General features: G+C 37.5%; 1 protein-coding gene and 1 pseudogene across 2 annotated transcripts in view; one reads left to right on the top strand and one right to left on the bottom strand.

Annotated features, from left to right (window-relative positions):
• SMCHD1 (structural maintenance of chromosomes flexible hinge domain containing 1) overlaps window positions 1-9,223 on the bottom strand; it is a 71,123-nt gene extending 61,900 nt beyond the window's left edge. Inside the window, exons 1-5 of the mRNA XM_085319278.1 lie at window positions 9,083-9,223; window positions 8,466-8,541; window positions 7,823-7,984; window positions 539-621; window positions 320-450 (exon numbers count right to left, since the gene is read on the bottom strand). Of these exons, the coding sequence (XP_085175404.1) occupies window positions 320-450; window positions 539-621; window positions 7,823-7,984; window positions 8,466-8,541; window positions 9,083-9,223 (593 nt within the window). The remainder of the gene's footprint in view (window positions 1-319; window positions 451-538; window positions 622-7,822; window positions 7,985-8,465; window positions 8,542-9,082) is intronic.
• Window positions 1-17,106, top strand: part of LOC146587603 (small ribosomal subunit protein RACK1 pseudogene) — an 88,087-nt pseudogene extending 70,981 nt beyond the window's left edge. The window contains exon 6 of the transcript XR_014897612.1: window positions 15,717-17,106. The product of XR_014897612.1 is annotated as a small ribosomal subunit protein RACK1 pseudogene (transcript). The remainder of the gene's footprint in view (window positions 1-15,716) is intronic.

Here is a 17,106-nt window from a genome sequence, read left to right on the forward strand (position 1 = left end):
AAGAGGTGAGAATAAAWAAAAAAAAAAAAACTCCTATTTTCCTTCCCCATATTTAAAACTATAAAGTGGATAACAACTTTCATTGTCATGCTCAAAGTATCATAGTATTATCATGGGTATTTTTGTATTAAGAACCTTCTCAATTTCATGCCCACAGAAAGTGTGTGCATGTGTGCAGTATGTAATAAAATGACAACTTTAGAGCAAAGTGTTGGTAGGGAGATGTGTCTTGAAGTGAAATGAATGGATATTTCTAGGAACCTTTTTACAGTTTGCTAATTTTTCCGATTTGTTGTAAAAATGATTAAAACTTTCTAACCTCTCAAAGTCACCTTGTCTTGTAAACTTTGACAATCTATATACAGCCCAGTTGTTAAGCTGCTTAGAAGTCATCCCTCTTCCATTATCAATCACAGCAACTGCTGGTTTTCCTTGGGAGTCATCAAATAACTGTTTGGGGAAAAGATAAAAAGCAAGGAGTACTTGAAAAGAAAAATATTCCAAACTACGCCTGAAAAGTATAATATTTCTATCTTACCAATTTTATCTGTATGCTCCGAATACCAGTATTTCGGGATGTAGCTGATAGAGAATTGTCAATCAACTCAGCAAGGGCAAATGCTAAAGAAATTAAAGAAATACTTTATGAAGATTTTGGTCTCAAAGGATAACACTTAGAAAACAGACACATGCTTGCAGTAATTATTCCTTGCACACAGGATAATACACTGTCTAAATGACACCTGACAAGTAAGCACTGTCAGAATGATCAAAATTATTTAACAGTGATTAAAAAAAAAATCATATGTATTTTTTATGATTTGTTTCATTCTGACTCTCTCACCTATCTGCTCATGAGAGAATGCAATTATCAGAACCTAATAACACTGACAAAATAAAAGGCTTCTTACTACAAGGTGAACTTATCTTTTATACTTCTTTAGATTCAGCATAATGATTAGGAATGCCTTTGTAGGATACATATAAGTCCAAAACCTCAAAACAAAGTTGGATTTTTTGCATAAGATACTGAAGAAAGAATGAATTCTTGAGAAAAAAAGAAACTGAGCAGATTTTCAAAAGCAAAAGCTATTTGTTCACAAAAAGAAAAACACAAATAAAATTGCAGAAATGGCTAAAGAGTTTAGTGAATGGTAAATACAACTGTAGTTCGGTCAAATACAAGGCAATACACAACAGAAATAGTAATCTAATCTACTTGTATAAGTTGTTTTTTCTAAACATTAATACTTGGAACCCTTAGTACCCAGTATTTGTGAAAAAAATAAACTTTAATTTAGGAAAACAGCATCAAACTGGAAAAAAACACATGAAGTTCTGATTAACTTACTCTGATTGATAAACCTAGAGAATAAACATTTCAATTCATCCTCTCTGGTAAGAAAGCTTTATCCCTACAATTTATATGGTTCTTCAGAGTGCTGCRGCATGAATTACACTGGCCACAAATTTCATATATTCAAATTTAGTCTGTTGACTATTAGTATTTTATAACATCACTCAAGCATTTGGCACCATCTTTCACTCCCTTATGAAATTTGCAAGGAAACTGAAAACTATTTTTAAACTTATTCACTGCTAACAAGATGCAACCTAATAGCTGAGCATCAGTCATGAGATCCATTCTTGCTACTACGTATCAAAGAAAAATGGCACTTCCTCATCAAATATGAATGTCAATACATGAAACTGGTCAGGCATATCCTTAGCGCGTTGTAAATACAGAGTACTAGCTGCAGTACACTTAAAGACACTCAAAACTGGTATCTGCTCTAACAGCAATTTAGTATATATTAAATGAAAGTAGGTAGTTTCATATAACTATCTTCTGAATTTTAAATACTATTTTTTAAAATATCATGAATGACTTCACTACGGTTTCAAAGAGTCATGAGTAGAAACAAGTTAGAAAAAATACATCAAAAACATTGTAACAAAATGAGAATTAAAATTCATGTTCTTTGTCAACTTGACAACTGGCTTTAGGATTGGAGAACTAGGACCAAAAGTAGCACCAGAACCTCTGGACCCTTTTAATTGTTACTGTGGTAGTTACATGAGTGGATGTAGTGCATCCAGAGTGTGAATCCTTCTTTCACCTAGAAGTTGCAAAGTAGGTGCAAAAGATAAAGCATTGACTTAAACAGAAATTAGACCATCTACTTTCTAACTAAATTGTAACTAATAATTTAACTTTGAGGTGAATTTTGCTTGAACTCTTCATACCACTTTGTAAAATGATGGATGTGAAGGGTCCCTCACAAATGCCTGGAGCTTGCTCACTCTCAGTTGGTTAGAGCATGGTGCTAATAATGCCAAGGTTGCGGGTTCGATCCCCGTATGGGCCACTCGCTTGAGGGTTGGACTAGATGATCTCCAGAGGTCCCTTCCAACCTTACCAATTCTATGATTCTATGATTCACTCTCTTCTACTGAGAATGATGATATAAAACACTCTAGCAAGCAGTTTTAGCAGTAAGACGGTAGAGGGAACACTTCCAGTGAGCTTATTAAAGAAATCAATGAATATCAAAAAGACAATGTTGAAATTCTATGTTCAAATCAGTCTCTGACCCATGAACAAGCGTTCGTTAGGTGTTTGGGCAATACTGTTGGGGGAGAGAAACCAGCAAATGTATGCTGCTGCTGAGTGACTGCCAGCTGGACCCAAACAGATTTTCGGCAAGTTTTTAACTGCAGCAAGTAGTCAAGAAACTTTGACATCTAGACCCACAGACATTGCTAGGCATGGTCAAAGTCTTTTCCTTTCTCATGGACACACTTTCCTTCTGTTTCAATCCTTCTGGAACACAGTAAGTCTCTGCCAAAGATGCTACTATATTCAACATTCAGACTATACTGTAAAATGCAGTATTTTCACACTTGGATGGAAGACCTGACCTTGTTACAGAAAGTGCAGACAGTTTTACCACTCACAGGAAGGGCAGTACTGAATCACTTTACATTCATAAAGATTTAATGAAATTTAACAGTTCCTTCTGCCCAACCATTTGATTGCAGTGCTGTTCATTAGAGTGCAGTGTGTGTTATGTACAGTCAAAATTTCTTTATGATGGAAGAGTTACAATCATCAGTATACACTATTTCTTGATTTTCAAGAATTTACCATTTTGTTAAAAACAGCTGTAACTCTGTAAATGTACAATATATTTTTGAACAAAAAACTGAATCAGAATTTGTCTTCTAGACATAAAAAACACAAAAGAAATGTTCCTGTGAGATTTGATGACCATGCATCATCTTGCATTTAATGCACAAACCTGTTATTCAAATGCTACTCTAAGTACTTGATTTATTTTTTAATTTCATAAAACAATAATTCAATGCTGACAGAATCACAACAGAAAAGTATTTCATTCTATTGGTTTTGTTCTTTTTTCTCTTCTGGTCTCCTTAATCATGAAATGTACAGGAAAAATACAACTTATAACACAGAATAACTTCAGAGTCCCTTTAATCCAACACAGTAGTGAAAAAAGAAACAATATAGAACATTTGCTATTAAAAAACATCTGACAGATGAAATCAGCAGACAAGTCAAGCAGCTAGAGGTCAGAGGAGCCTAAGATAGCTTATCTAACTTTAGAATAGCCTTAGTATTCATAATACGTAGCTCCCAATAAGCCACAGAACATGTCACTGAAATGTGCCACAAGACCTAGCAGTGTGATTTGGCATAGCATTTCCTTTTCAGCTACTCTTGGTCAGCTTTAAGATCTATCACACTGGCACAAATACAATGAGGAAGTATGCTTTTTGCCAAGTTAGTGCAGCTATATACTGCACTGCAAATAAACAGCTTCACTGTTGATAACACTAGCATAAATAACCTTCAGCGTAGAGTGAAGAAAAAATAACTGGCCTATAAAGAAAAGGAGAATGCAATTTTGACAAATACAATCCACCTTAATCCATCCACTATACTTGTTGATCTATACTCTYTCCTTTACTTCATACCCCTTCTCTATGTTGTTCCCCTACTCCTAAATTCTTGCCCTTGGTAAGCATTTTTAATAGCTTAGAATTTTCTGAACTACCTCACTACTTGTACTATATTTTTAAAACAAGAAAAGTTTTTAACCAAAGCAAACCATAGAAAAATATAAATACTTCTCCCCAGCCCATTCTCCATTTTTTCCAGAGGTGAAAAAAGAGTTGATGCACACTGCACATAAGTCAAACCTGACGGTAGTTGCCAATCTTCTTGAGCAACTCAGTTTATGGGAAAACTGACAAACTCCAACTACATCTTCCCCACCCTAGCTTTAGATATATGGTATCACCTGATTAGTTCATATGTCTGTGATCACAATTATGCAGAGAGCCCAACATTTTGAGTAATGTCCTATTTTGCCTTTCAAAGTGATACTACGTACTGTGCATTACATAGAATGAATGTCAAGAATTTCGGATTAAAAGGGAAACCAGTGATGGTCTGGTGCATTCCTTGACAAAATTTTAAGAGACTGTCAAAGATAGACAGGACTGTTGGTTATTATGGCTGGTATCTTGTATTAATCTAGTTCTACAGAAGCCTCGGTAAAAACATAGTGTTTAAGTGCAAATGTTGTAGGACACAAAATGCCCTGACGCTGAGACATTTTCTCTGCTCTATGTTCTCCCTGATAGTTATATACTAATCAGCCAAGATCTCATGGGTAAGATTCACAGGGCTGACCAATGTGAAGCCTTATTTAGATGGCTGGATCTGTCTTGGTCACAGATCCTGGCTAGAGGACCTTAATCATCCCAATATCTGCTGAAGGGGAAATACAGCAAGTAATCTAGGAGATCTCTGGAGTGATAAATTTTTGATACAGATGATCATCAAGATGAACAGGGACATGCTCTACTGGTTCTATTATTAACATTTTTTCCAAGTTTGTGAAGGATGAAAAGGTGGCATACAGTCTTTGCTGCAATAACTGTTAAGACTGTAGAGTTTAAAATCCTGAGAGAAGTGATCAAGATAAATAGTAGAATTACAGCCCTGGGCTCCAGGAAAGCAGCTTTGAGGATATAAGGAATCCGTCTGGCAGAGTCTCATTGAAGACTGCCTTGGATGGCTCATGACAGCTAGTTGGTCTTCAAGGACAACTTCCTCAAAGTACAACTTCCTCAAAGTACAACAGCAGTCCATTCCAATGTGCACAAAGTCAAGCGAGCATGGCAGAAGGCTAGTGTGATGAATAATAAACTTTGACTGACCTCTAATGCCAATAGGTGGAGGCAGGGACAAGCTACCTGAGAGGAATACAGAGACATTGCTCAAATGTGCAGGGATGCAGTCTGGAAAGCCAGCGCTCAGCTGGAGTTGGAATTAGTGAGGTATGTGAAAGGTAGTAAGAGCGGCTTCTGTAAGTATATTGGTACCAAAGGGAGGCTACAATAAACAYTGGTCTACTAATTAATCAATGTGGCAGGGGACCTAGAGACAAAAGGCATGGAAAAGACAAAGTAAGACTAGYGGAGTGTGTGGGAACTCCCATAGTAAAGGAAGACATAGGGAGCATACACATACACTTATGTGACCAAATGGGATGCATCAAAGAGCACTAAAGGAGCTGGCTGGTGCCATTACAAGACCATTCTCTATCATCTTTGGCAACTGGGGCAGCATTCTAATGACTGATAAAATGGCAAATATCAGGCAGTACCAGCTGGTAAGGCTAACCACAGACTCTAGAAAGGTTACGGAGCAGATCCTCTCAGAAGCCATTTCTGAGCACATGAAGTACAAGGTGGCTGGAAACAGCAAGCATAGCTTYACCAAGGCTGAATCACGTCTGATCAATCTACTTGTCTGCTATAATGAGATGAAAGGCTCTGTGGACAAGAGGAGAGCAGTGGATGTTATATACCCTGTTATAAAGTTGTTATGATACATTATAAATAAAAAGCAAGGTCTTTGGTATAGTCTCCCCTAGTATCACTATAGCCAAATTGCTGGATAAGTAAATATAACAAAGTGGGTAGAAAATTGGCTGGGCCACTAAACTCAAAAGGTTGTGATCAGCACTACGAAGTTTCAGCTGGCAGCCAGATACTAGCAGCATCCCAATGGATCCAYAGAGGAACCAATAACACTAATGTCTCTATTAACAGCCTAAGTGTTGGGATAGACTGCACTCTCATTAAGTTCAGGGTTAAAACGAAACAGGGAGAGTGGTCAATATATTGGAAGGCAGGACTGTCACTCAGAAGGACTCTGACAGGCTGGAAGAATGGGCTGAAAAAATCTTATGAAGTTCAACAAAAGCAAATGGAAAGTCCTGCCATATGGATGCAATAAGCCCATGCAACAGTATAGACAGGGTTTAAAGCAGCTTTCAGAAAAACAGTCTGAGGGTCCTGGTGGACATCAAGTTGAACCTAAGTCTGYAGCGTGCTCCTGTGGCTAAGGCAGCCAACCACATACAGCGCTGTATTAACAAGTGTAGACACTTCTCTATTTAGTGCTTGTGAAACTGCGATAGTGTCAAGTTTTGGCTTTCCTGAAAACATACTAAAATACTGAAGTAATCCAGAGGATGCCCCCAGACAGTCAGGGGGCTGGAGCACATGGCGTACAAGGAGTCGCGAAGACAACAGGGACAGTTCAAGCTTAAGAAGAAAAAAACTAAGGGAGATCTTATTGCAACTACCTGATTGGAGGACATAAAGAAGATGAAGCCAGATGCTTTTCAGAGGTGCATGGAGATAGGACAAGAGGCAATGGACAGTTAGGACATGGAAAATTTGTCAGATAAAGGAGTTGTGGGTTTGTTGTTTCTGTTTGTTTTTAAACTATGACAGTGGTCAAATATTGGAACAGGCTGCCCAAATAGGTTCTGAAATTTCTATCCTTAGAGATGTGCAAAACTCACCTGGACAAGTCCCTCAGCAACATGATCTAATTGGCCTTACTTTGAGCAGGGGTTAGACTACATGGCCTTTAGAGATCCCTTCTGAGCTAAATTATTTTAAAATGCTACATTAGTTTTGCATCTGCAAGATTTCCTAGCCTTTCCCTGAAAAGCCCTTGGATGGCTACTCCAGGCAATGATTATCATACATAGGTTGTCATCAGTGTCTCAAGTCTCCATGTTTGTATTTTTTCTGGACAATTTTGAGCAAGCAGTACCTAGGATATACCTACTTAAAAAGTGATCATAGAATAGATAGAATTTTCTGAAAAGCTATACAAAGAAATTAATTTTCCAATAAAACAAATCAAAAGCTAACTAAAAAATACTAGTTATATATTTAATACACCAATTAAGTTAAAACTAAAGCAGCATCTTTTTAAAGAAATATTTGCTCTCATTGGTAGGTTAAATAACCTGGTCTTTTGTATTCCTGTTAGCCCTGTAGAACCACYGGTGGAAGAGCAGACAAAATTCTATGTTAGTTCATATAAAGGCTGTTCATCAAATTTGAACACAAGATATATTTTAAGTACGGGAGATACAAAAAAACCTGATGACCCTAATGTTGACCTGTCTTGATGACATCCACTAGGCTGTGGATGCCATTAAGAGCAAAGTCTGGTTACTTCTAAAATAACCAAATTTCTTACAAAAGTATTTGCATATATGTAAAGGTGTATTTGTSGATCTGTAAATGCAGAATCTTACATAGCAATACTGAGTCACTTTTAAGAAAATGTGTTTAAAGAACAAAATTTTTGTTTCACAGTTAAGGCTATTTTTCACCTGCTTCAATTAAAATTTAAAATATTCATAACTACATTAAATTCATATAAACATCATTTATGCAAGATTTTTTGGCAAATACTTACGCAAAGGATTTTGCCCTTCACTGGCATAATACTCATACATGCCACTTTTGACAAGTGTATCATAATGCGGCAGGAAGTCAATTCGTTCCTTTGTTGCTGAAAGGAGCGTTTGATCAACTGACTGTAACAGATACAAAGTAACTCCATCTTGAACAAGTTCACCTACAATGAAGATGAAACAAAGTACATTGTGTAAAGACCCTTCATCCTTACATACAACTTTTGTTCTCAAAATCAGTACAGTTACAACCTCACATAATAATCTCTGTATTTTCTTTGGAATTTTCTTTGACTACTCAGCTTCCGGGCAACAACGTTTATTTTAAAGTCTCTTCACACTTCTAAGCTCAATAAAGCAAGTTCTTCCAGGTGACTTATTTATTTATCAATTTGTCCCATTATTTATAGAAATTTGTGATGGAAAGCAAAAAAATACTTTGCAGAACTGTCATCATACTAACAAGCAATTGTTAAAATTTTTTGTGAAAGTTAATTTTGTAACAATTCTTGACAAAGTATTATGGGATTTGTACTTCCATTTAATTATTGCATGTAATACAATAGAATAAAAATAATGAACATGTGATCTTTACAATCAATACATGTGATAGCTGTAATTTATTTCACCATCCACGATACTTACTGAAGTTATCTTCTGTAACCTCCTTCCTGTTTGTTGTGGTGATAACGAAGTTTTCATCAGAAGCTATCCCAAATGCCTACAAAATTGGAGGAGATTCAGTTATGAGCAACTATTCCATAAAGTATTCAAATAAATGAGAAAGTAGTCTTTCTATTCGTTTTGCCATAAACTATTGAAAAGAGACTAAATATTTTTCCGGTATTACCTCAGAAATAGAACACAGTTAGTCTAATCCCAGAACTTGATTTTATTTGCTTATCCTAAACTGTCCATACTAGAGTACTTTGTTTTCCTGCCTGCTTAAAAAAATTTCTATGGAACAGGAAGTTTTATGAAGGAAGAACTGCCTAACAAGTAATCACCCTGAAGTCTAAATAATGAGATTTGAACAGCTCTACTTTAGACTGTGCAACCACAACAGCAATGGTCATGACCTAGAGGGTAGCCTATTATATCTAACCTCAGTCTCTTAAGGCATTAAGAGATATTAAGCTGACAAAATGTGCCTTCAAATTAGATACACATTAAAGACTCTTCTGTTGAAGGAGTGAGTGGCTCTTTGTTCTCCAATTGCATTATATATGAAAAATTGGATTGCTTTTAGAATATTCTTTTACTGAAGTATCTTCTTCTAAACCTAAACCTTTGCCTCTTGCTACCTCCAACCTCAGCACACGTTTCTGTAGCTCAGGCCTATAGTTCTCAAGTTGTACAAGCAGTTCTCTTTGTACTCTCCTGCAGACACTTGCGCTTTCCATCCTGCTTTCTGCATAGATTTATATGCCTCTATATTCTTGTCTGCCTTAATTTCTGCACCCTGACCTCCAACATTTATCTCTTTCTGCAAATAAGAATCCAAATATCCATATTTTCTCCTGCTTTTCTAAAGCTTTGAAACTTATGTTCAAATTAATGTTAACCCTAGTCCTGTTTAGCTTCATCTACTCTTTCAGTCCTGCAGCCAGTATTTCCCATAGGTGCTTTCTGCAGTTAGACAAAACCTTCCCCAAAGTTCTCGCATTTCATGTATCAGCTTCCCCTCATCATTTCCCATATATCTTTCTTTCTATTCCTAGTGCTCAGATTCAAAGACACTTTACAATTCTACTTAGGTTTCATTAGAGATTTCAATCTTCCTGGTTGCTACTACATTAAAGATATGGTTAGTATCCATTGCCAAAATTGACAAAATTTCTCAACCCATGTTGTCAAATTATTCATATTATTTGTTGCAAGTGAAACAAATGGCTATGACATCAAGAGACTGATGTTCAGAGTTAAAAGTCTGGAGCAATTACTACTTTTGAACTTTCCTTTGTACAGATTACAATATAACCTCTCACATTACAAAAATTTTCAAATGGCAAACCTGCATGGGGGGAAAAAGTGCTCAGAGGAAGGAAAATAAGCAATTAAAAATATGGTAATATAAAACTAATGGAGTACTGTGCCTTTAGAGGTTAATATAGAATAACTGAACTGGAAAGTCTGAAATTGGAGCATAGACAAGGATTTTTCTCTCCCTGGTAAAATTCTAGCTTGTTCCTGTTTTTGCTATCTCCCCAAAGCTTTTCAGCTCTCACAACCTTATGACAGGTGTAGTATTTACTTTTAGGCAGCAAGCAACCAGGGTGGGGGTATTGCATGCCCAGGACAGTAGCCTGCCCACTTGGCACAGGCAGCCTCCTCCTTTCTGTCCTCCCTCCATTCCACGAGAGGGCTTTAACTCAACTGATGGCAACAGCCTCAGGGGCAGGGGTACTCTTGCATTTCCTAGGTGAGCCCTACATGACTATCTCCTGGCATCAGCTCCTTTCTGTTTAATTCCAAATGGTTGTCATTCACATAAGGTAAGTTACTAGGCATATTCACGGGCTAAGTTTGGCAATCTTAACTGCAGATAACCTGTTTTTCTTGTCCACATGGGAATGTAAGAAGCTACATCCATCCTTTGTAAACTTTGGTCAACTTAAGATCAAAATTGTCAGTTTGAAAGTTCCATTTATAAGTCTTAATTTGTTGTGCTTCCCTCCACCCCGCAATCTTGGCTATTCCAGTCCCATCTTCCTACTAAGCCAAGCAGTGGTGCAGTGATTGTGTAGCTGTCCCATTAAATAAGCACTGTCTCCAGGAGCATGAGGTCCTTATCCCTGAATAAAAAAGAACCAATTGGATAATTTGTTTGAATAGTTGATGATGCATCATTTGATTCTGTTCAGTGCTTGGCCAAATGTTTCATTTCTCACTAAGACTCCAGAATGTAGGAGACACGTCACAGTATCTTTATAGTTCAGATTTTGCTGCTGAGCTCTTTTCAGCTGGGTATTATGCCTTTTTTCCAAATAAACACAGAAAATGCACTTATTTTGTAACTTCATAAATTGTCAAGACTCATAGTCACAATCCAGCTTTTTACATCAGCAAAATGTTGAAGAGTACAATAGAATCACTATAGTCAGAAACACCTCTGCACATCTGCCATGTGTAAAAGTGTTTGGAAGCTACTGCACCAAAATAGCTGGGCAAAATGCTTTTTTGGAAGACATGAAAGAGAAAAGGTTTTGGGAAAATACGGAAAACACAGAGACAAGCTCCAAACTAGGTGGGGGGGGAAGTATGTTCTGTAAAAAGAGAAGTGGACGTGTGAAAAAACAAGCATTAATGAACTTTGGTTACATATGATCACTACATGCATATGCAAAAATCAAAGTACTACAAAGATCCAGAACCAAAAGGTCTCCAACCTTGATAAAATGATTGGATCATGTGATTTCAGACAGATAACAAGTTTCTGCAACTACCTGCATACATAAAAAGACTCCTAAAACAAAACACCTGAAAACCCCACACACAGTTAAAAAGTATAGAAGATTAAGATCAGTGAACCAGATTCTGAGTAGTTATGGGGCAGTGAGGGGAGAAGAGGAGGGAGGAAGGAGTTGCTTACAAAGAATAACTTGAATTGCTTGCTAAGCCACAGATGATAACTATGCTCAGAGGTGAATTGAGTATAAACTGCAGTGTTTTGGTAGCAGGGAGCTGCAGACGTGACCGATGTGGGATACAACCATGTATTGCCCTGTGCCACTCACAGCCAGTTGCAGCTGGCTCAAAAAACCAATAAAAACAAGCTGCTATGTGCCAAAACCTCAACTTGGCAGACAAATCCTCTGCTCAAATATATATTAAGAATACATATTAAGAAAGAGTTGTGGTCACTTAAGCAGAAGAAAGGCAGGAAACGTGAAGAGAAACACAGGAGACAGGCAAAACCGAGGAGACGGACAGGAGGCATCTCTGGAGATGCACTCTTGGAAGGAGGCACTCCACTCCACAGCAAGGACACCTGTGAAGGGCTGTGAGCCACAGAGGTCCGATGCTGCAGCAGGACATCCGTCCAAAGGGGCTGTGACCAATGAATTACCCATGATGGAAAGAGAAAAATGAACAGGAAGCACAGTGGAGTGGCAGAAAGGAATTGTCAGGCGCACAACCCCAACCGCCACAGATGGCCTCACCAAATGAATTGAGATGGACTGAGCATGGTGAATACAAGGGAAGTCTGGATTAAGAAGTGGGAAGGAGAGGTGTTTGACAGAAGCTGAGCCTGGGGAAGGGGTTGAAAGTCTTTTCCCTTGACTGTTTGTGTCATTATTTTCCCTTTACCCCCTCCTCAATACCCAAATCAGTAATCAAAAATTTGTGTTAACTGTAATAAGTTAAAGTTAGGAAAAATCCCATGAGTCTGGATTGTTTTTCCTGAAAAAGAAAGTCAGTTATCATACAAAAGCTAAACAGCTGTCTTTATTCAAGCAAAAGAAGAGTACCCTTTATAAACTAGGGGCTCAATCTGAAGCACTGCATACATTTCATGATAAATACATAAAGCTAATGGATCTCAATTTGTTGGTGGATACTTATGAAATGAAACTAGTTTAATGCTAAAAGATTAGTTTGAAACAACTGAAGGAAGAATGCCAGACATCCAAAAAGCTTTCACTAGAACAATTTACAGGTGAGATACATGAACATGTGAATGAGTTGTAATCTCTCGAACCTTTGTAACTGAACCAAGGTTCAATTTATACACTTGCTTCTATATATACCAAAAAAAAGCAGACARATCACCAGCAACTAAAACTCCTTCAACCAGGTCCTAGCCTCACGTGTGAGAGCATAAACACCCAAAGTAAATGTGGTTGCTATTTGATCTGAGGTCAACAACATGCATTGTGAGGCTTATCTGGCTACTAAGCAAACTAGAACATTTAGCATGAAGAAGTCAGCCTAGATTTTGCTTCTAGATTTACCATCTGCCTTGGAAAAGGTGTTCAATATCCAAATGTTAAACCTAGCATGTATATTAACATGGCTCAGAATGACACGGGTAGACATAAAGTTGTAAGGGAAGGAGGAATAACATACTATAAACACACAATCACTGCTCTGCTTCCAGTGGCTCTCCAGTTTATTAGCTAACACCGCAAAGTATAAAATAGTCATTGTTGGCTGGTGCTATTTTTTGAAAGTAAAGGAATGGGACAGTGTCACACATGACAGACATAAAACACTGAAACCAAAACTACAGTATCTTTAGAGAAGATGACACTTATCCACCTGCAACTCAAATTTTTCCAGTATAAACAGGAAGCATGATTTCATGAACCAAGGCAGTATAAGTTACTTGCCCAGCACCAACTCCCCAGCAACAAAAGATGCATTATCAGTAACACCGTAAATTAGTTATTTTCTTTCACAGCTTTAACGCATGTTATAGAATTAAGTGTCATAAAAATCTTTTAGGAAAGCCTACAGAAAGAGCATACAAGTTCTGAAATGTCAAAGCAACTTTCCCACAAAAAGCAGCTTTCAGATCTTTAAAATTGTCTGTCTCCTATGGTAAACATTTCCAACAAGCAAATGCATTAGAATGATGTGAAGACCTGGCCTCGCAGCTTGGTGATGTAGCCAAGGGATAACAGAGACTTAACAGCTGAGCAATTCAGTTATGTTCCATAAAGGGGCATTGAGCCCAGGAATAATTTTCTGGCTAGTAGAATTGTATTGCTGATGTTAAATAAGAGATATTCTTTTAAAGAAGAATTGTATCGCACCAGTTAATTGTTACAAAAATCTGGCAAGATTCAACTTCAATATAGTCCTTTAATGATACACATTTTCACAACATTTTTACCTATAAATGCACCTGAGCTACCTAGAAGGATAAAAAGAAACATAGCTTTACTTTGAGTTGGTTTATATTGGTTGAGTGGATCCGTTATATTGGTTGAGTGGATCCTTTGCTAAGATTTGTTCAGGAACCTAAAAAGGGGGCCTAAATGTCACCCGCAAACTCTACAAGGCATGTAGCCTTCTATAATTTTCCGTATGACTAACTGAATGCTCTGTGCTATTTAATTTATTATCTGAAAGATACACATCTGCCAAGTAGCTATCCTGTTCTGTGCCAAGTTAAAAAAAAAAAAAAAAAAAAAAAAAAAAAAAAAAAAAAAAAAAAAAAAAAAAAACCAAAAAATAAAAAAAAATAAAAAAAAAAAAAAAAAAAAAAAAAAAAAAAAAAAAAAAAAATTATCAGTTCAAATTTTAAGAAGCTTACTAGATCAACAAACTGATGAAACTGTAATTAAGGAATAGAATTTTATTCTCAAAACACAATTAGGTTTCAAACTATGAACTGTGTTTCAGTAGCGCTTTCTGGATACTGAGATATTTTTATCATGTCTCTCAACTATCCATACAACTAAAAAATACTAAGTTCATTCATACAGATAGTAAGATATTAACAGATTAAATGGAGACTAAGCCCTTGCCAGAAGTACTTGAGAACAACTGTATGCAACCTATAAGAGTGCTAACCAAATAAAATTTTCCAATATACTGATGGGTCAGCTAGCACCAACAGATGATGATAAGAGCACACAAGGTAGCGAAGCAAGTRTAAGAATTGTCTTCAGGTAAGCCTCAAATTAGGACTAACGTCACAAAAGAAACATAAAACATCTTTGGACGCCAACAGAAAGATAAGGGTTCCAAAAGTCTGCAGAAAAGCAGTTGCATTTAAAAACAGATAGAAATTATTTCTAAGCATGCTAGTTAGAGCTCAAATCAAGAAGCTTCATATTACAGAAGTACAGGAATACTTAGTAGCTCACATTTTCTAGGTAGATGGTCACTTGAGCAAAAGACTATAGGCAAAACCCAGCAATGGACATTAGTGTTCTGAAACATTCTCCAGACTACTAAAAGTGACCCCAATCCAAAGAATGAATTACACAAGACTAAATTTGCAGAACTTGAAGTGTCCTGTGTTTTGCATTATTTTTATGTTTTTATGAAGTTATATGAAATTAAGTTTTTATTAAGTTATGGGAAGATGGAGAGAAAACGAACAGAGGGAAGCAACATGGCAGAAGTCCTCTATGGTTGCACATATAAATCTAGGAAATCTTGTYCAGAACAGTGAGTTAACTTATATGTCTTTTCAAGATTTGCATACTTTAATGAGCTAAAACAAGCTAGGGACCTARGACTGATGCAGAAAGCATGCTGTCATTAGTAGACTTGTTCAGAGCTTAGACAAGCACAGGAACTTTCATCAGAAATTCACAATTGTCTGTAAAAGCACAATCACAAATATTAATGAATAGAGTTACCAACTAAAGATGTGATATCAATTCCACACAGCTTCCACTATGAAAATACATTGTATAGCATCATGTGTTAAAGTAACAAGTAATTTGGAAGCCACCTTTGGAATGCAAAAACTACTTTGTTACATCCAAGAAGTTGCCCCTAAATAWCTAATGTTAAAGGAATGCTGAGACTCTACATCTTACTATATCACTTTACTCAAATCTGAGCAAGAACTTAAAAAATACATATTCTTCTAAATCAGTCAACATATACATTTTAGTAATGTACCAGTGTGCACACAGGTAGGCAAATCACATCTTTCTTCACGCTAAGACAGGAGTAACTAAAAGGAAGAAGCCACACACAAGCATTTCAGTGAAGACTGAAATATCAGTATAATACCATTTGAAAAAATGGTGTGTGAATGCTGGCTATTGCATCTTAGAAGTACCTTACAGTATCTCCAACTTACTTCTCCCCACCCTCCCACTCAATAAAAATTTGTTTTGTGCATATATGGCATGTTCAAATAATATCTATTTTAATCACTTTTCTCTCCTTCTGCTTGCTATCTCTCCATGTGGCTTGACAAGTTAGGTCAAAGCCTCCACTGGTTCTGCTGCCATCCTCCTGCCCTGTTCCCATCATGTCAGAGCAAATAAGCCTGTGCAGCGCCCTGAAAAGCCATGATGGCTGAGTGATGCAGACTGCCACTACCCTGCAGTTCCTGGACAGGACCTTCTCTGTCTTGCATGACAAAACCATCATGATGCGGAAGCTGACTAAGGGTAAGTCCAACTACGGGATTCTGCAGCGAGCCTTGTGTGGCCACGCACACTCTGTCAGCAATATGGTCATCTCCTCTGACAAGCAGCTTGCTCTCTCAGACTTCTAGGACAGCACCCTGTATCTCTGGAACCTCATCACAGGCACCACTACTCACTGCTTTTTGGGTAGACTAAGGACATGCTGAACGTGGCCTACTTGTCTGGCAACTGCCAGATCATCTCAGGCTTCAGGAATAAGACCATCAAGCGCTGGAAGACCTTGCACGTCTGCTACAGGACAAGAGCCGTACAGACTGAGTGTCATGTGTGCACCTCCCCCAAACAACAGCCACCCAATCATCTCTCCAGTGGCTGGGACAGGCTGGTGAAGGTTTGGAACTTGGCTCACTGCAAATTGAAGATTAAAGGCATCAGTCACATGGGCTACCTCAATACAGTGACTGTGTCACCCAGTGGGAGCCTCTGGCAGCAAGGACAGCCAGGCCATGTCCTGATGCCTGAATGAAGATGAGCACCTGTACATTCTTGACAGAGGGGRCATCAGTAACACCTTGTGTTTCAGCCCCAACTGCTACTGGTTTTGTTTTTTGTTTGTTTATTTTAAATTTTCTGGGCTTCCCAGTACAAGACAGACATGAACATACTGAAACAAGACCAGCAAAGTCTTATCAATATGTCAAAATAAATCAAAATAAAAATTTGATGAGGAGTTAAGAAGGTTGAGCGAAACTCTTCTCAATGGTGCCCGGTGACAGGACATGAAGTAATGAGCACAAATTCAAACACAGCAAATTCTGTCCAAGAAAAAGCTTTTTTTCTTTTACTGCAAGGGTGATTGAACACAGGAACAACTTGCACACAGAGGTTGTGGAGTCTCCATCCTTGGACATATTCAAATGCCAACTGGACATAGCCCTGGGCAACCTGCTCTAGCCGACCTTGCTTTTAGCAGTGAGATTGGACTAGGCCATCTCCAGAGGTGCTTCTAACCCTGAATTATTCTGCAATTCTGTGAGTTCCTGATTAAGGAATCTTGACGAGTAAGTAAATGAACATAGGTTTCATACTACAAAAATATCACTATTGCAAGATGGTTAAATTCTATCATTAAGAATGGAAGTACTTGTACTGAGCAAATTTATTGGAATAGTAACTTAGTAAGGTATTTAAATACCTCTAAATGTCTTTAACAGTTATCC

The sequence above is a fragment of the Rhea americana genome, unplaced genomic scaffold, assembly GCF_003343005.1.
Source record: "Rhea americana isolate MKP2758 unplaced genomic scaffold, rheAme1 scaffold_58, whole genome shotgun sequence".
Classification (NCBI taxonomy): Eukaryota; Metazoa; Chordata; class Aves; order Rheiformes; family Rheidae; genus Rhea; species Rhea americana.